General features: G+C 44.5%; 1 protein-coding gene across 1 annotated transcript; it reads right to left on the bottom strand.

The window, feature by feature from the left end:
* Positions 1–13,382: 13,382 nt before the first annotated feature.
* LOC134433076 (olfactory receptor 14A16-like) lies at positions 13,383–14,297 on the bottom strand (the record flags this gene model as incomplete). Its single annotated transcript, XM_063181971.1, has 1 exon — positions 13,383–14,297. A coding segment is annotated over exon 1 (915 nt), but the record flags the coding sequence as incomplete, so codon positions are not given.
* Positions 14,298–19,640: the final 5,343 nt, after the last annotated feature.

Genomic DNA, 19,640 nt, shown 5'->3' with positions numbered 1-19,640 from the left:
CAAATGCATTGAAGAGTTGCAGCAGGAGGTGTGTAGAGATTTTAAATGTCACAAATACATAAATACATTATACTTTGGGTTGCCCTTTCAGCAGGTTTGTGTCTGCTGTGATGTCTTTAGATACACCTATTTAATTTAAAAATTCTTCTTTCTTATCCTAACCCTGAGCAAATTAGAGAGTCATCTTAGGGATCACTTGATTTGTTAAATGAGCCTTAATTTGAAAAGAGCAATTACAAAAATAATATCTTTAATAAACTTCTACTCTTTTTCATTTAGTGCATAGTGTTATTTATGTACGTGTATGAGTATCTCAGTTACCACGAGTAGAAAAGAATTCTGCACTGGCACAAACTGTAGTAACTTCACTGTAAAAATAAATAACTTGTATTTTTGGTCATGACATCTTCACACCTTCTGTCAGCAGCATCTTAGTTTTAATTCCCATTCTGCACCTCATTTGTTATTCCCTGCTGCTGCTCAGGAGGAGCCTTTCTTAAGGCCATGAAGAAACAGTAATTATCACAGAAATTAGCTGAACATTCATTTGTTTGAAGAATTGTTCTGGAACCTGAGCTGCACAACAGAGAGTTATTTGCCTGATGAAAGCTGGAATTTCTTGATGCAGTTAAACCATGACATAATTCTATAACTTATTAAGGTACAATGCTTGTTTTGTTTAATTTCAACAGAATAAGGTGCTGAAAAAGAAAATTACTGCAGAAAGCAATACTTATGAAGGGAAGGTAGGTTTAAATAACATCATGTAGAAGATGAGGTGAGTGTTTTTAACTCCCAGTGTAAGTAATGATAATACTTGTTAAATACATTCTGAACTGGTTTTTGGATCTGGGATACAGACTTTGCAGGAATGAGCTCATAGTTTTTAGAAGATGCTTCCATTTTTAATCATTGGGCACTGACTATTGGACATTTAAGAGATGGATTCACATTGCAATTAATGATGTTTCCAATCTGTTCCTTTTTTTTTCTTTTGTTGATAGTGGACTGAACAGGGTTCAGCAACCTCATTGTAACAGAAAACCATTTAAAAGAAATATATATATATAAATATATTACTCTTTTTAGTCTGTTCTTTAAATGTGTTCTGCAGTGGCAATCCCTCTGATGGGAATATTGTGTCCAGCTTTGGGTACTGCACTTGAAGAAAAGTGGAGTTTTTTGAGGATATTCATATGATAAACTTAAAAGGAAAAACTGTAAACAAAATGCACTGCTGGGAGGAAAATGTACCATAAAACTTGTGAAAATCTGATACAGATTTACAAGAGAGAAAAAACAAACATCTGTGTTTGTTTTTTCCTGAGGCATTCAAAGCATTTAGGGTGACTGCTTAGGGCAGTCTTCCACATTGTGCTGTTGCCATTATTCCTTTGAGTATTTTCTAACTCACTTCAGGCCAAAGTTCAACTCTTTATTAAAAAAAAACAACTGAACTTTTAAATAGGAAACACTTGAATCATATACCTGAAAAGTAACAGTGTTTGTGCTCAAAAATAAGAGGTAAGAAAAAATCATTAACATAGTAATTCCTAAACAAATACCAGCAGCAATTCTGCATTCTCCAAAGGTGAATAAATTGCAGTTAGAGATGGAAAATATGAACAAGCAACATAAGGAAGAAGTTGACATCTATAAAAAAGACATAGAAACAAGAAAAGTAAATGAAAATAAACTTCGTGAAGAGGTGAGAGGTGTTATTTTTTACTGCAATTTTATTTTTTTTAAATTTAAAATGTTTTTATGAAGCTTTATTGGCCAGAGTCCTTGCTCATATTTCAGTCTTATTAACATAAATGGAACTTGTGTTTGCCTGAGAGCAAAGCTTTAGTACATTAGGTGGTTAGGTTGAAGTATTTGAATATGTCTTTGAAAATGAGAACTCCATTAAAAATTCTTTCTTTCAAGATATAGTTCAAAGAAATTCCACCCTTGGTATAAGGTCAGCCCAGTTAAATTAGATTATAACTTCTCCCATGTTAGTATTTTTTTGCCCACACATTTTTTGATGGCAATGCTAAGAAACGTTAGGGCAGAGTGCTTGAAATGGCCTTTTGGTTTGCAGTGAGCTTGCCTGCCGCGGCTGTACCTTTGATCTTGCCCATTTTAACAATCTGCAGAAAAGATGAGGGATTGGAAAGGGATCTTAAAAGCAAACGAAGCCCAAGTGGGACTGCAAACTTTGCACTCACAGGGGGAAGAAGAAATTAAGATTTAAAAGAAATATATTATTATGTTGATGAATGAAATGCAATTTATTACTGACAGGTAGAAAAGATGAGGTTGCTTTGTGATGAAACTGCAATGATACAGAGAGAAACTGATGCCAGATGTCAGCACAAGATAACTGAGATGATGGCACTGATGGAAAAGCACAAGGTCAGAGATTTTCCTGCTTGCTGTGGTTTGCAATGTGTGATACCATGTCAATACCATGTTTATAACTTGTGACACCAAGTTAATGACCTTTCAAAAGCAAAAACAGGTCTGAGGAAGCTGAACACATGCTGCACTTTGCATCATCTAAAATCAAATTCATTTGAAGATTATGAACACATTCCTATGGGCAGATAAATTCCATTCATCTAAACTTCTGGGATTTTTATATTTTCTTTCAATTCAGGCTTCCTTTGATACCATGTGAATGCCATATATTTCAGTATCAGTTTGGCTTTTTCTCAGAGGTTACCTAGTGACTGTCAGCAGTTTAGCCTGACACATTTTAGTTTATCTTTCTGTTCCTCATTTTGCAATATCTTTAGCAGATGCATTAATAAAGATGGCACAGCTGGCTTAGTGCTGAGCACATATTGCTGCACAGAAATAAAGCACTCTCTGCCAGTCCACAAAATAATACTCGAATTGAGCATTTCCTGTTTTACAGTTTCTGCAGAAGCATCAATGAATCTTTTCTTTCTGAATCTTAAGGGCCTGGTTTGAAAAAAATGTTTTAAGGCTGGATAACTCTATAATTGCAACATTTAGTCACATGTTTCGAGTTTGTTGTTGGTTTGGTTTTTTTAACACAGAATGAATATGATAAAATGGTTGAAGAAAAAGATGCAGAGTTAAAAGTATATAAAATGAAACAGCAAAAGCAGTTCTCATCAGAAAGAGCCCTGGTAAGGAGCACTTTCCAATGGTCAATAATTCAGTGAAGGGGTTGATGTCCTTGTGTAGTGGTTTTATACCGGCTAAGTGCAGGCACACACAAAAAAACTTTCACTCATTTTTCTCTGCTGTAGTTGAGCAGAGGAGGGGAAAGAAAAATTCAAGGACTGAGTTCAGATAAGGATTAGGGGAAAAACACTTTGAGGGTAAAGCAGATTGAAACTTAAATAGTATAAAATAATAATTATTAATAGAATTAAAAGTGAGTAATGAGAATTAAAATAAACCTTTAAAACATCTTTTTTCCCAAACCCTCTCTCTTGCCCACAGACAGCACAGAGAGACAAAAGATGTGATCTTCAGTCAGTTTGTGACTTCTAAAATCTTTTTTCAGTTTGCTTAGAGAGTTCCTTTTCCTGCTGTGCTCTGGGGTCTTTCCCACCACAGACATTCTCTGGGAACTTTTCCAGTGTGCTTTTAATTTTTACCAGTAGCAGTGCCACCCAACCCGCTGCAACAGATCTTATTCTGGGCACTAAAAACTCAAAATGTTTCTAAAAATAAATTGCAGTAGCAGTGTGTTTGTGTCTGCTCTTCCAGATAGTGTGTCATGTTCTGACTTCCCATTTTGATTAGGAAACTTCTGTTTTAAATATTTAGACTGTGCCCTCTCACTCCTGCTCTCCCAAGGGTTATAAGGTATTACCTTGAACAGTTCTGATCAAGTACCTGTTTCTTACAGTGCTTCAGTCTTTGTTAAACAAGCTAAAGCAAAGCTTCAAGTATAGGGCTGAAAAGCACATAGAATTATCTTGTGTATCTAATGAGTGTCCCTGTTAATTACTGCCTCACTTGGGACTGTTTTCCTTTTTCTGGGCTGTGCATAGTTAACCCTGTCCTTTATTTAATTGTTTTTTAGGAAAATGAGCTGTCATGTTTGAAAAGGGAACTGTCCTCCCTTAAGGAACAACTGAAAGCAGAAATGGAAGAAAAGGTGGAGTTTTTTATTCCCTGAGCACTGGGGGTGAGAGGTGTGGCCTGGGCTTGTGCTGTGGGAGAAGTTGGATAAGAAATGAAATGGAACAGAAAAACAGTGACTTTGGAATGCTGGGCTTGTGCTAAATCTGGTCATGTATTTGTGTGAACTTTGTAACAGTCTGTGATTATAGATTATATATAAATAAACAAACAACAAAACAAAACTCTATTTTTGGTAATTTTAACTAGCTAAAGCAAAAAAGTTCCCTAAACTGTAAAGTTTTTTTCAGTGACTTTTGAATGCTGGGGTTGTACCAAACCTGGTCATATTTTTGTGTGAACTTTGTAACAGTCTGTGATTATAGACTGTGCTCTGTCATTACACCAAGAAGATTTTTAACAACTGAAATCAACTAAATATTTCCTTGCTGTCACATAACTCTTTGTAGGAGAATCTTGTAAAAGAGCACTCTGGCATTATGATTGCTGAAAGTGAAAAGAAACACAAGGTAACTTGAACTTTTTAATTGCTTTTAGAATTTGGGAATGTTTATATGTGTAGAATCAATTGAAGTGCCATGAGAATTTATTTGCATTCAACAAAAGACATTGGAATGCTTTTGACTTCAAACTTTTTAAATTATAGAAAATACAAACTTATGTTCCTGGGACTCCTAAACCTTGTTTAGATCTATACAGTGAATCTATTCATGTAAAAAATAGAAAGTCTCCAAATTATATTCCTAAAATTAAAAAAATAAAAGTAAAAATAAAAAATGTGTTCTTCAGAACAGGAAGCCCCTTGGACAGTCCAACATTGAAGTTTTGTAACTCCTAACAGTGAATTTTTCTTGTTGCATTTTTCTGCCTGTATTTCTTACTTCTCTGTAGATGATTTTTTTTTTCCCCTGGGATAAGAAGGGATTTTAAAGAGTCACACCATTCCACGGAGATATTAGACAGCAGTTTCTGGAAGGGCTCCCAGTGTGTAATTTTTCTTGCTCAGTTGCTGATTTTTTTATGTCTCTAGAATTGTTTTACTTAGTCTTACAAGTGTCCATTTGTAAAGGCACTTTTCCTATATGGAAGAGAAAAAAGCTGATACAGCTGTAAAAATGGTCAAAGTATCAAAGTAGTCCTGACTGCAGAACTCACCCTTCTTCCTGTCAGGAGTTCACTTGTGGTTTTCACATTGCAACAATGGAATCCAGCACCGTTTTGATGTTACCTGTCTAAAAAAGGACTGCACTGGACCATTCAATGTTTCTCTGTTTAACTTCTAATGAAAAAACTATTTTAAGTAACACCAATCTTGATATAGCTATCAATCTTTCTCTGAAAGCCTTTTCCTGCAGTTTTGTTTGTTCCCATTTTCTTTGATGTTTGATAGAGTCCAATGGAGTGGCTACAGTTCAGAATAACCTAAATTTCTGCAGATAAGCATGGAGAACTTAAATACAATGTGCCATGAAACTCAGCTCTTCCATAGCTTCCCATTCATTCTCCTCATTTGGCAACAAAAAAATTATAAGAAATTATATTTCCACCCCACCCCACTTTGTTTGGGTCTTTGCTCCATGTTTGGATGGAAAGATCAGAGTTCCACCATTTCTGTCAGGTGAATTCTTGGACACTCACACTGTAAACTGGGTCCTGAGTTTGGCTTTAGATTCCATACTTACCCCATAAAATATAATCTAAAAAGATAAACATTTTCTTTCCCAGACATATGTTATAAAGACTCCTCCAATGGATAAAATGCAGAGTGGAAGAAGCACAAACCTGCCTGCAGAGCAGAGCAGCAGGAAAAAGCAGAAAATGCTTGTGCAGCTGGACACTCAGACAGCTCTGAGCACACTGACCTCCTGGTAAGAGCCAGAGAACAAATCATGTGCTGAGCAGATCTTTGTGCTTACTGCTGGGGCTGAGAATGGAAATAAAGAGTTTGGGCTTCCACATTCAAGCCGATATTTATTTCTATATTTTTAATTTATTGGTTCTTTCTGGAATTGTAGTTGTATGTACATAATTAACATTCTATTTATTCAACTGTTTTGCGTCATAATGACATCTTTTCTTTTTCATAATTTAATATCCTTAGGCGGAAAGAAAAAGTACTTTTATTATAGTGTGACTAAGTGTTGTGGTGTGCTGTAATGTCCCATTTTGGCCTTCCAGGTCATCCCCCCAGGTGTGCCTATACCTCTCTCCCTTCCCCCTTGCCCCCATGCTGAGTGAGTCCTGTCAATCAGGCTTAACATTCCAGCAAGGCGTCGTGTGGTTGGTCAAGTTCAAAGGATGCCCCTATGCCCAGAGGTCATTGGCCTATCTGGGTGTCATCTTCCCCTGAGACCCTGCCCCTCTCACCTGGTTGGTGGCTCACCTGTACCTCCCCTCCCCCTGTCCCTGAGCTTAAAAAGGTGATCAGACCATGCGGCCGAGATTCTGTTGGAGCAGTTGCTCATGTTCAGACCTCTGTAACCATGGAATAAACCTCTGGACATTAAATCCTCCAGCAGAATCCTCTCCTTTTTCTCTTCACCATCGCCTGAAGCTATTCTTCCTGAGGTAAACGGAGTTCCTAACAAGCCTGGACTTGTTCAGTGCCCAGCTGCAACCACCAGCAAGCCAAGGTATCTCTGGGGTGATACACCGCAGTTACTGCCTTTGGCCTAGCAGCGAGGGTCAGACTGGCCCAGGCACAATCTAACTGGTAATATTGGGAGCCGTATTCCAATAATGGAACAACACGATGTGTACCTCAGGGAGATCTGATTGTAGGGTGAGAATGATTTGCAAATATCACTTTTCTTTGGATGTTACTGCCATTGTCTGTACATTAAACCACATACACAGGGGATAGAAGAAAATGTGCAAGTTTTGAAGGTCTCAGCAAGTGGAAGATGGAGATGTGCAAGTGTCAAAGGTCTGAGAAAGTGAAAGATGGAGGTTTGAGTGAGTAAATTGAAAGGGGGGAATCCCACAGCTCTCTATTATGGGGCGTGGATTCAGTTGTCCAATGTGGGGATGTGATGAGGACATGATGGATATTGCTTGTAATTTTGGGGGGAACAGATGGAAATGTTGTGTGACTAAATGCATGATGTGTGGTAGTATGTTGATGATATGGGGATAGGGGTGGAATGTCCTGGGGTGAAATTATTACCCTTGTATACCCATTAATGTGTTCTGTTTATGCTGGATATCACATTCTGTGCCTTTAAGACTGGCTCTGAAGAGTGAAAGTTTTGTTTGGGTTTTCTTATCAGCCGCTTCCCCCTGGCTGGTGGGACACAGAGACAGGGCAGTACATAGTGCAGCTTTTGCTTTTTTGCTTTTGCTTTTCTGCTTTTGCTTTTTGCTTTGCTCTCTGCTCTTGCTTCTGCTTTGCTTCTGCTCGCTCTTGCTTCTTCTCATTAGCTAGTTTAGCTAAACAGTCCAAATTTCTTCCTGGACTCTTTCTCCTTTCCTTTTTTGAACTAACTCGAACCTGCTCTGGACTGGGAGTTGGAAGCACCTAGAGTTTACACCCTGTGGCCTGCAGCAGCTACCCCAGTTCCAGAGGGACTAAGAACAGAGCAACCACCCCTGAGAGAGACTTTCTGTATTTGTCATCTTTTTTCAGAGTGGTGAAAGAGTGTTGGCATGCAGTATTGTTCATTTTGTGTGCAGGGGGGTTCTGTGCCTGTAAAATAAACAGGTTCTTTCCACTTCTCCCCAAGGAATTATTCCCAAACTGGTTGAGGGGAGGGGACGTGTGGGTTTGCTTTCTGGAGGGGCCCCTCCTTTGAAGATTCACTCCCAAATTTGCCCTATACCAGGACATGGAGAGATCAGCCTCTAACTCCTCAGTGGGAAGGTCCCTTCCAGCTACTGCTTACCACTGAATCAGCCATGTGAACAGCAGAGCAGGGATGGACTCATGCCAACAGAGTCAAAGGCCCAGTAGAAGAACTCAAAGAATGGACTAGAACATCCTAGCTGGGTGAGAAAAGATTGATTCTCAAGCAGAGACTGAAAGACAGCCAGAAAAACACCAAGACGCCCAAAAAGTACAGTCAAACTTCCACCAACCAGCTTGAGAACTGTCTTCCTGTTTTCATGGGTGAGAATTACCAGCATCTCTTGAGGGGAAATACACAAGGGTCTTTACAAGGCGATGGGACAGCTTCTTTAAGAAAATAAGACGATGAAGGAAGGCAAGACCAGGTTGGACCCTTGTTTGCTACCAAGAAGGCTCCATGGTCCTGCTGTGGGTAGCAATCCCATAGGCATGGTAAGGTAGGGACAAAGGGCCATACTTGAGAGTATGGCCTCTATCATTTTTCAGTTGTCTTTTAATTCAACAGGGACTGGAGGGCGGGACCGAGTTGCCCTCTGTACTCACCCCTAAGATACACTGACTATAAGTAGCAGCCACATGGGTATGGTAGATGGGAGTCAAAGCCATACTGGACCTCTGTGATGGCCTTTTGTCCATTTCAAATAAGTGTGTCTAAGGAAAACCTGAGATTTTTTTTCTCCTGTTCCCACTGTCCTTGCCCACATCAACAGATGCTGGTATGACTCATTCAAAAGAGAGAGAAAATTTTTGACTCAATTGTTTGAACAAAATGACTTATAGAAAAAGAAAAGGGGAGTTTGTTATAGATGAGTAATCCTATGGTTGACTCTCACAATTAAGGGGTGAATCTTAAATATATGTTAAGAGAAATTTTGTAGATGTAGACTTATCCTTTCCCTCCCCCGTGCATTGTTATCACAGGATGGCCTCAGTAGTTGGGGCATTCGGGAGGGTTGGCTTGTTGCTGCGGCAGCACCTGACCTCCAATCAAGGTGTAAGAAAGTGATCTCCACCACTGGAAAGTGAAGAAGGAGTCGATTGACAAAATTTTGGGAGGAGCTAGAGGTGTAAAAGACAGAACATCCATTTTGTGGAAAACTACATGACGACCGAATCCTTTGCTCCTGGTGCTGTATTCTTTTCTTTATTCAGTCTTCTGTTGTATTTCAAAAAGGTCTCAGTAAACCATTTAATTTTTGAAAGTAAAAATAGTTTCTCACATGGGATTGTGGAACGTGACGCAAGGTTGTCCACACTGGAACAGCTCTCAAGATACAACTTCTCTGACCTGGCCAGACCTCCTTGGGAGAGACCGTGGATCAATATCAATCACTGAATGCTCCAAGCAGCTCTCCTCTAAAGAGAACATCAATAAAAGACACTCTTTAAGAAAGGAATTGTCATGGTTTGGGCCTGGCACAGAGCCAGTGCCCCCATGAGAATACCCTCTCCCTGGTGTCTGCTGTGAGATGTGACCAGGAATAAGCAAAGCAGGCTCCAGCTTAAACATGAAGAAAACTTTATTACCTAAACTACAAGAAAAGAAGAAAAAACCTATAAGGGAAAAAAATTGAAAACCTTACAAAAAGCCCACCACCAAAATTTCCCAATCCGATACATTCTCCCAAATCACCAACTGCCCAGTCTGGCACCACCCTTTAGAATATTCAAACTTCAGTCCATGAAGAGGAGAGGAGTACTTCTTGCACCATAGGCTACCCCTGGAAACACATTGAAACCTCGTGTGCTTCCATGTCACTCGACACCACCCAGAAAGTCCTTTTGCCATTGTGACATCTTCCTTCCATGCCCAGTGCTCTCACCACTGTGCATGGACAAGAGCTGCTTTTAGGGTTGTCTTTTAAGGATGCCTTTTCTCACTCCAAAAAGGCACAGTCTCTGCTTTGGGACATCTGTCCCCCCCATTTTTTTCTACCCGCTGGGGCCGAGGGGTCCTCACAATGAACCCTCATGGTTCTGAGGCACTGTCTCCCCCTAAATGCAGTCTCTGTGTCACAGGAATAAAACTGGGTGAGTCTATGGCTACACAAGAAAAGTCCAGCCAAAAAGCCACTCCAATCATCTCTCTCTCCACTCAGCCAGCCTTCTCCACGTCCTTCGGGCCAGGTCCTTGGTTATCTCATCTCTTATTTCTCTTCTTATTTAGCTCTGAGGAGGATCAGCATTTTTGTGAGGTCCCAATCATGAAAGAAAGGGGTTAAAAATTCAGTCTCTGCCTGTCCCAGAGCTCCGGCACTCCCACACTTGCTGCTGCTCCGGCCAGCACCTCCTCCCTCACTGCATTCCCCCCCTTTCTCCTCCTGGGCCTGCTGCTATCACATTCATCATGGCCGGCTCTCCCTCTCTCTCTCCTGGGGGGGGTGGATGGCTGCCCGATGTCTCTTGGGGCTCCTCCACCCTTCCATCCTCCAAGGCCTCCTCACCCCCCATCTCTGTCCAGGCCCAGGCCTACCACATGGCTGCCCCTCCCCTGCCCAGCAGCAGCGGCTGGACGGGGGGAAGGGAGATCTGACCTCCGTTCCTCGAAGTCCCAAGAGAGCCTCCCAGAGCCGAAGCTCTGGTTTTAACCCCTGTGAGTTCTCAGAGGTGTGTCCGAACTCAACTGGCCACACCAGGTGCCAGTATTAAAATCCGAGCACCCATTGGTTTGACCACAGCATCCCAGAATTCCCACTTCTTCCTGGTCAAACCACCACAACACCCAAACAAGAAATGGCCCAGGGAATATCTTAAAAGTTCAATTCTTCTGTGGTTACTTAGAAATATTTCAGAATTTTATTCAAAGTGAATATAATATTTTGAAAACAATGCAGACATTCCACTGTCATATTTTCTGAAAAATATCTTTGCCAGGATTTCTTCTCCTGGGAGGCTAAGAAGCCTCAGAAAATAATGAAAACAATAATTATCAGATTGGTTCTGCTGTGTTTGCTTCTTTGGAATGTGGTCTGGAGGTTGTTTACCAACAGATGCATGTTTGATTGGTTTCCAGTGAATTCTTTTTACTTAATGACCAATCATCATCAGGTGTGGTGGCCTCTGAGTCAGTCATGAGGTTTTCATTATCATTCTTGTTAAGCCTTCTGTCTGTATCCTGTCTTATCCTTTAGTATGCTTTTAGTGTAGCATTCGATAATGTAATGTTATATAATATTACATGACATGAAATGCCATGATTAATATAATATAATATAATATAATATAATATAATATAATATAATATAATATAATATAATATAATATAATATAATATAATATAATATAATTCAATATCAGCCTTCTGAGAACATGAAGTCAGATTCTCATCTCCCACCTTGTCCTGGGGACCCTCACAAACTCAACACAGAGAGAACTGCTTTGTCCTGCTTTGTTTTCCCATTTATAGATTGATATCAGCAAAGTCCAATTGATATTGACCCCCAGTACCTTCAAATTCAGTCTGAACAGGTATGAAAATCAAGGCTCTCCAACTGCCTGAAAAACAATATCCTTTTGTCCCCCCTCGCCACCATTTCCCTCCAATGGCACTCCTATGGACCAGGAATGGTGTGGCCAGCAGGAGCAGGGCAGGGATTCTTCTTCCTCTGTGCTGGGCAATGGTTAAGCAGCACCTCGAGTGCTGTGTCCAGTTCTGGGCCCCCCGATTTAGGAAGGACATGGAGGGGCTGGAGCGTGTCCAGAGAAAGGCAACAAGGCTGGGGAGGGATCTGGACCACAAGTCCTGTGAGGAGCAGCTGTGGAAGCACAGGTTCTTTATCCTGGAGAAGAGGAGGCTCAGGAGAGACAAGGCTGTATCAGGGCACTGGTTGGACTCAATCTCCAAAGCCTTTTCCAACCTTGCTGATTCTGGGATTCTTTGAAACCACCCTTGGAGCAGTTGCAGGATGAGCCCTGGGCCTCCTCTTCAGCAGCTCCAGCAGCCCAGGTCCCACAGCTTCTCCTGCCAGCCCCAAAGCCCATCCTGTCAGTCCTGCAGAGCCTCTGCAGCTCCTCCTCACTGCCCAGAACAGGGAATCCCAGAGTCAGACACAGCAGCCCAGACGTACCCCCTGGCCTGAAGTGCCTCTGGCAAGGGAGCAGCACGAGGGACTGCAGGGGCCTGCAGACAATTCCTGCAGCACTTGTAGGATGATCCTGCTGCCCAAGGGACGTTCCCATGGGGCCAAGTCAGGAACTGCAATGGGGAGAGGGGCCAGAGAGGAAAGGGCAAACAGGGATGGGTTGTTTGCAGGGGAGGGAAGAGGGGTGGGCAAAAGGAAGACATTTATATAAGGAAGAGTAAAGAAAGCAAAGTTGAAGCAAAGGAAATGCTCAGGGCAGTTTCGGGGTGGCTGCCAGAAAGCCCTGGCTCTGAGCAACAGCGCCTGCAGTGGGACAGGAAACTCCCAGCTCATGGGAACAAACTTTCTGGCTGAGTGCAGAGGCCAGGACAAAGCTGAGTGGTTTCCCTGGTGTCCCCAAGCCCTTGCTGGCCCGAGGGACTGAATGCGTTTGTGCTCCCTCTGCTTTGTGTCCCCACACCAACAGCATGGGGGTGCTCCCCCTGCTCTGTACAATGCAAACCGGGGCTCCTGAGGCAGTGCTGCCGTGTCTGTGCCTGCAAGGATGGGGCACCTGTGTGAGCTGGGGGAGAGGCCAGAGCTGCAGAGGGGGGATGTTGTTGGCAGCTCCATCAGGACGCTCTGGGATGCTGCCCTGGGCTGTGCAGCGCACTGGGGATGGAACAGCCCCTGCTCTGCTGCTCCTTCCTCTCTGCCCCAGGGCCCTTGCAGAGCCCCAGCCATGCTGTTTGCCCCCAGCCTGCCCAAGGCCAGCCTGGGGCTGCTCATGGGGTTTTCTGTGGTGAGCATTGGCCTGGCCGTGTTCTTGAGAGAGCCTGGGCAAGTGGCCTGAAGCCCCCAGGCCCATGGCCTGTCCCTGCTGCAGGCCTGCAACTGCCACCCCCAGGCCTGTGCCCAGCCCCGAGAGCACTCAGGCCCTACAGAACACCAGGGCCACCAGGGCAGTGGGGCAGGGCCACGACAGCAGCACTGACAACACCAAGTGCTGCTGGGCACAGCTGCTGGGCCAGCACTGATCTGATCCCAGCTCTGCACACAGACATTGGTGCTGCAACTCCAGAGAATGCAACAAATGACATCACTGCAGAAAACTTTGCTGGGAAATTCTTTAGCTCTTTTAAAGCCATTGAGAGTACAGCCCTTCACAGACACAGTCTGGCTGCACAGAAGGTGAAGAGAAACACAATGGAAATGACACAAAGAATGGTATTCCTTTGTTGAAAATAATAAAAAAGTAAAAGAAAGACAAAGGACCTTCAAAATAAAACCAAAAAGAACTATCAAAGATGACTTTAATTACAAGTGATTTGCAGAAATTGGCCAGCATTTTAATGTTTCTGAAACCATCCAGTCATCAGTCTCCACACTGCAGCCTTGAGCTCCTGGTTCCTCAGGCTGTAGATGAGGGGGTTCAGGGCTGGAGGCACCACCGAGCAAAGAACTGACAAGGTCAGATCCAGGGATGGGGTGGACATGGGGGGAGGTTTCAGGTAGGAAAATATGCCAGTGCTGACGGACAGGTAGACCACAGCCAGGTGAGGGAGGCAGGTGGAAAAGGCTTTGTGCCGTCCCTGCTCAGTGGGGATCCTCAGCACAGCCCTGAAGATCTGCACATAAGAGAAAACAATGAACACAAAATAGCAAAGTGCTAAACAGGAACTAACTGCAATGAGCCCAAGTTCCCTGATGATTGAGTGTGAGCAAGAGAGCTTGAGGATCTGTGGGATTTCACAGAAGAACTGTCCCAGGGCATTGCCATGGCACAGGGGCAGGGAAAATGTATTGGCTGTGTGCGTGAGAGCAGTGAGAAAGGCACTGGCCCAGGCAGCTGCTGCCATGTGGGCGCAAGCTCTGCTGCCCAGGAGGGTTCCATAGTGCAGGGGTTTGCAGATGGACACGTATCGGTCGTAGCACATGAATGTCAGGAGATAAAATTCCGCTGAGATGAAAAACAGAAAGAAAAAGACCTGTACAGCACATCCTGAGTAGGAGATGCTTCTGGTGTGCCAGAGAGAATTGTGCATGGCTTTGGGGACAGTGGTGCAGATGCAGCCCAGGTCACTGAGGGCCAGGTTGAGCAGGAAGAAGAACATGGGCGTGTGCAGGTGGTGGCTGCAGGCTACGGTGCTGATGATGAGGCCGTTGCCCAGGAGGGCAGCCAGGGAGATGCCCAGCAAGAGGCAGAAGTGCAGGAGCTGCAGCTGCCGCGTGTCTGCCAATGCCAGCAAAAGGAATTGCCTGATGTAGCTGCTGTTAGACATTTGCAGTTCCTTGGCATGGGGATCTGTAGAGAAAAGAAATCATGGAATAATTTGGTTTGAAGAGAATTTTAAATATCCCAGTACAGCTTGGGGGCACCTTCCCCCCACTGCCTGCCCAGGGCTCTGCTGCCTGGAGCTGTCCCTGCCAGCAGCTGCTTCCCTGTACTCAGGGCTGGGCCCTGCCAGTGCTGCCAGAGCCCAGCCCAGCCCTGTGGGCTCAGCTCTGCCCTGCAGACCACTCCCAGCTCAGGCACTGCCCGGGGTCAGCTCTGGTTCTGCAGGCTCTGATGGCAATGTCAGAGCAACCCTGAGGAGGCTGGAAAAGTGACACTGATGCTGCCTCTAAGGGGCCCTGTTCTGATTTTGTTACTTCCAGATTTCTTAAGATCTGAGAGAAAATGTTTTTATTTTTCTCAACCTGAACTGAGAGATGAATATCTATGTGCAATTTCCCATCCAGGCAACCCAGAGCTGTATATTAAAAAAGCAGGATTTTCCCTTTCATGCAGCCCCTGCCTTGCTGTGCTCCCGGTATAATCAACTCAGAAATGTTCTGCAGTTACATGCCATCCGAGGAGCAGTCCTGAAAAATGCATAATTCTCCCACACAAGGAGAAAACTTCAAAGCCTTACCAGTTGTTTCCTCTCACCCAGATCTTGTCCCCCAGTGCTGGCAGCAGCTTCCAGGGCTGGCTGAGAGCTGTCCCTGGCAGGCAGCAGAGTCCCAGCCGCAGCCCAGCGCCCTGGGCTGCAGGACCCTGCTCTGCAGGACAGCCCTGGGCACCCCTGGCTGCTCTGCACAAAAGACAATCAGACAATGTACTCACAGAGTCTGTAGGCATTGGGATGGTCCAGCTTCAGGAGATCACTCCAGGAGCTGCAGCTGCATTGTCCCACAGCCAAAAGTTCCTGTGCCAAGGGCTGGCAGTGATTGTGCCCCAGGCACTTCTCAGCACCTTCCCAGCCCTGACTGATTGATGCTCTCTGTGCCTCTGTGCTACACCCGGGGTGGCTGCAGGCAGTGCCCCAGCCCTGCTGGGCTGGCAGAAGATCTGCTCATCAGAGAAATGTGCTTTTGAAGCTTTGCTTGGTTACCAGGAGCTGCCTTTGTGCCAGGAGCCCAGCCCAGCTCATCAGCACAGACACAGCACAAGGACTTTAATGAGCCTCTGGGGCTTTGTGCTCAGGCCCTTAACAGCAGTCCCTGAGACAGAGCTGAAGAAACTTCTCCAGAACTCCAAGTCAGAATCCAACTCCAAAGTTCCTTGGACTTTTAATGGGTCCCACTGAGGGACACGACTGAGAAAGTGTCCCCAGGCCCCAGGCAGAGAACTGGAGGCAGTGATGACAGGTGGGGACAAAGAGAAGCCAAGTCTTGGTGCCCTGGGGCACAGCAGGGTCTGTGCCACCAAGGGCTGTGAGGAGACACCTTGTCCTGAGGTCCTGGGCCTCCTAGCAAAGTCCCAACCAGGGTGGGAACTGTCACCCTCTTGTCCTGCTCTCAGCATCCCCCCCCTAGCCCACATCCCAGTGGCCTCAAGGATCTGCTGGAAGGAGTCCCTGGGGAGCCCTTATCAGGAATGGCGCTGGGGGCTCCTTCATGCTCCCGGGGACTGCAGGTTTTTTAAAGAACTTTGGGCTCTGAATTGCCTTGAAATCACTGAGAGGTTTTTGCAATCATGCCCTCCAATTTTCTGCTGTAATTAGTCCCTGGAGAGGCTTTGTCAGTAACAACACTCAGTGCGGCTCATTAGTACTTCAAGGTACTTCAGTTATTTTAAGGTACTTGGTGTTTCCCTTTTCATACAGACTCTTTGAGAGGTTTTTGCAATCACGGCCCCAATTATCTGGTTTAACAAGTTCCTGGAGGGCTTTGTACTTACACTCAGTAGTGCCCATTAATGCCTTCAGATACTCAAGGATTTTAAGGCATTTTATGGATTTAAGAATACTTTTAGGTACTTTTAAGGATTTTCCTTCCCACACTGTGTCTCTGAGAGTTTTTTGTTCCATCCTGACCTCCAATTCTCTCCTCCAAGGAGTCCATGAGGAGCCTGTGTTGGGTATCTTGCTCCTTTCTGTTTTACAACAAAGATGGAACATAAAGAATTTTGTAAGATTTTCTAGAAGGATCCAAACAAACACGGGACAATTAACAATACAACAACAACTAAGAGAATTAATAGCCCTGTTTTAGCAAGATATCATCCAATCCTTTAGTCCCTTGGATTGGAAGAGTTTATTGAACCAGTCTTTGTTTTCCACTTGAAGCTTCTTGAACCCTTCAGTACCTGAATGCTGTTTTGGATTGACTCGCTGTGGCTGGAGAGGTTCATGCAACACATGCCCTCAGAGTCTACACAGCCATGCCCATGCGCCCAGAGTAAAAACTCTATTGCTGTTCTGCATGGTGGCATATATGATGGTCTCTGTGTCTGAGAGCAGACCACTCAATGTGAGGGAGGTAGCATTGGTTTGCTTATTTAACAGTCACCCACGATGGTCTAATTGTCCTAAAGCTTTAGCTGCAGCCACCCAAGGTAGTCCAAATTGGGGGTGCTACCATCCGATACCTGGATTAAAGCTTTCAAAGCCATCTCTTTGATACCATCCATACTTCTCTGGAGTTACCTGCTGCTTGATCAGCTGGTAGGCTGTGTTGTTCTTCTCCAGCTAGATGGTTCATTGTCAATTCTGCCCTTGTCTCATTATTAGAATAGCCTGCTACTAATTGATTTAGTAAACACTTCCATTCCCCTTCCCACAGGGTGTATTCTGTAGGTGATAACAACATGGTCATAATATATTTCAAATCACAGCGGTTAACACATGTGCTGTAAACATGGCACTCATTAGTCCAGTAAAACAAGGTAAGTCCTTCCTATGGTCTTTAGCTGCCCTACACAGATCCTTGATTTCCTCATGAACCAATGGCTGATACCTGGGATTCTGCCCCTTGCTTTCAGAACATACGGGGCAAAGAGGAGTTTAAAGACTATTTGCCAGTCTCCTTCCTTAACTGCTTCTTTCCAGATCCTTTCCTGGGGATCTTCTGGGATTGAGAGGAGAGGTGGCTCTGGGAAATCCAAACTGTCTTCTGTGGAGGAAGGATAACTCAGAGCAGAATCATTTGGATTAGAAATAGTGTGACAGTTGGGCTTATTATCTTTGACTATGGGGGTTATATTGTTGACGGAGGGTGAGGCAAAGGGTACTGCCATTTTGTCAGGTGTTGGGGAGGAAGGACCTTGATTTAGGATGGCGGACTACCAGGCTGGATTTCTGGAGGCATGGTCCAGGGTGAAGGTGGAATGATTGACAGTGGGACATGACCTGCAGTTGTGGGGGTGGAGTCTGGAGGTTCATTCAGGGTCAGAAGAGAAGGTTGTGGTAGCAGGAAGTGAAGTAGCCAAGATGGAGGGAGGATTGTCGGGCTCCCGTGCCACATACAGGCTCTTTCCATCTTGAGTCTCCAGGGCATGATGCTCCAAGACCGTGTGGCCATTGCCATCTTGGATCATCATGGAAGGTCTGAGAAAGGCAGGTTTGAGGGGAGGTCCTGAGTTAGGAGTGACCAACCAATTGAGTTTTCAAGACACTGCTTGCTGGTGAAGGGTTGTGTGGAAGATAGGGAGCATACAGGGTTCAATGGAGTCCCTTTTTATTGAAAGTTTGTACAATTTAACTCCCACTGAGTCCCAAAATTCAGTGTTATGGACTTCGTCAGCAGAGTCATCAGGAAAGTTTTTAATAATTCACCTCATGATTGATTTTAATTTGTTCTTTGAAAATATTATATCATGATCAGTGAGAATTAAAGCAGCCATATATGCTCCTTCCTAGTTTGGACATCTGGCTGCCCATTTTTCTCTTTCTCTGCATTATGGGGAAGAGCCACTGAAACACCCCAAATCAATTATGGGATGTTTATTCGAATTGTAAAAACACAGTGGCAAAATGGGCAATAAATGTCTTGCATTTCCCCAAACCCACATGCAATCTTATGCAGCTGAAATCATTGTTGTCCCTGCAGATTCTGGGCAAGGTCCCTTGAAGCAATAATCACTCCACCAGACCTGGCATGATCCAAAATCCCGGGGAGCACTGGCCTATCAATCAGCTAACCCCAGCTGACGTGACTGACACAGGGAGCCCTGAATGTCAGGGTCACTCTTTGGGTGCCAAATGTCGCAGTGAAGGTGGTTGCAACAAACCTCTCTGTTTCCCTAACTTCAGGGCGAGGGTGGCGAAAATGAAAAGGGGCAGGATCAATGGAGTTGTTTAAAAGGAACTTTAATAACAGGGTGAAAAACAATAAACATGGAGAAGTCGAGAAACTGTATGAGGAGCAGGATCCAAAACCTGAGAGAAAGGAGAAGCAACAACATGTACACTTTGGGGTAGAACACTCTAGAACACTAACCATATAGGGAAACTAGTAACCAAGAGGGGAATAGAACTAGTACAAGTTAGTATAGCAACATTAAAGGCTTATGGTGGAACTCTCAAGCTCACCCTAAGTAAAACAATTAATTCCCAGGGCTTGAAACTCACACCCAGTTATTTTGGGGTAAAATCTGGCTGACTCTGAGTTACAGCTGGACTAACTTCCCCACCACTGCCTTGGGTTCATGCGGCCCAACAGAGCCACAATGATGTCCTTGGTTCCACGAGGCTCCACAGTGTCACAATGGTCCCTTGGATCCATGGTGCTCTGCAGTGTCACAATGGCCCCTCTATTTCACAAGGCTCCCAGTCTCACATTGGTCTCTATGGGAAGGAAACCATGGAGCCCCCATGTTTCAGGAGCTGATGAACGGCAGCCATCAGAGACCAAAGCAAGCCTGACCTGTCTGTCCTGGCAGGTTTGCTTGGAGCAACCCTTAGATATTCAAAATTATGAATGTGGAATCCTAATTTCAGAATTTTTTTGCCTGGAGAAGGATGATTTCTTCCGTACAAAGAAAAGCACAGAGCCCTTTCTAGTGTTTAGAAAACAGGTGAATTCTGGCCCTCAGGAGTTAAAGATCAGCCAGACCTGTCTGTCCTGGCAGCTTTTGTGTGGGAGCAATCCTTTGATATACAGAAATTTGGAGGTGGAATCCTAATTTTGGCCATGGACACCTGGAAAAGATGGAGATTTCTTTTCCATACAAAGGAAAGCCCAGAGTCCCAGTGTTTCAGGGGCAGATGGGAGTGGCCTTCCACATTCCAAAGTCAGCCAGACGTGCCAGATGACCCCTGGGAGGCCAAGGCAGACACACCTATTTCATGTTCCCTTGCTTCCACAGGGCCCTGCAGTGTCACAATGGCTCCTTGCTTCCATGATGCCCTAAGGTGTCA

Source organism: Melospiza melodia, unplaced genomic scaffold, assembly GCF_035770615.1.
Source record: "Melospiza melodia melodia isolate bMelMel2 unplaced genomic scaffold, bMelMel2.pri scaffold_114, whole genome shotgun sequence".
NCBI lineage: Eukaryota > Metazoa > Chordata > Aves > Passeriformes > Passerellidae > Melospiza > Melospiza melodia.
This window is presented reverse-complemented; position numbering and strand designations above follow the sequence as displayed.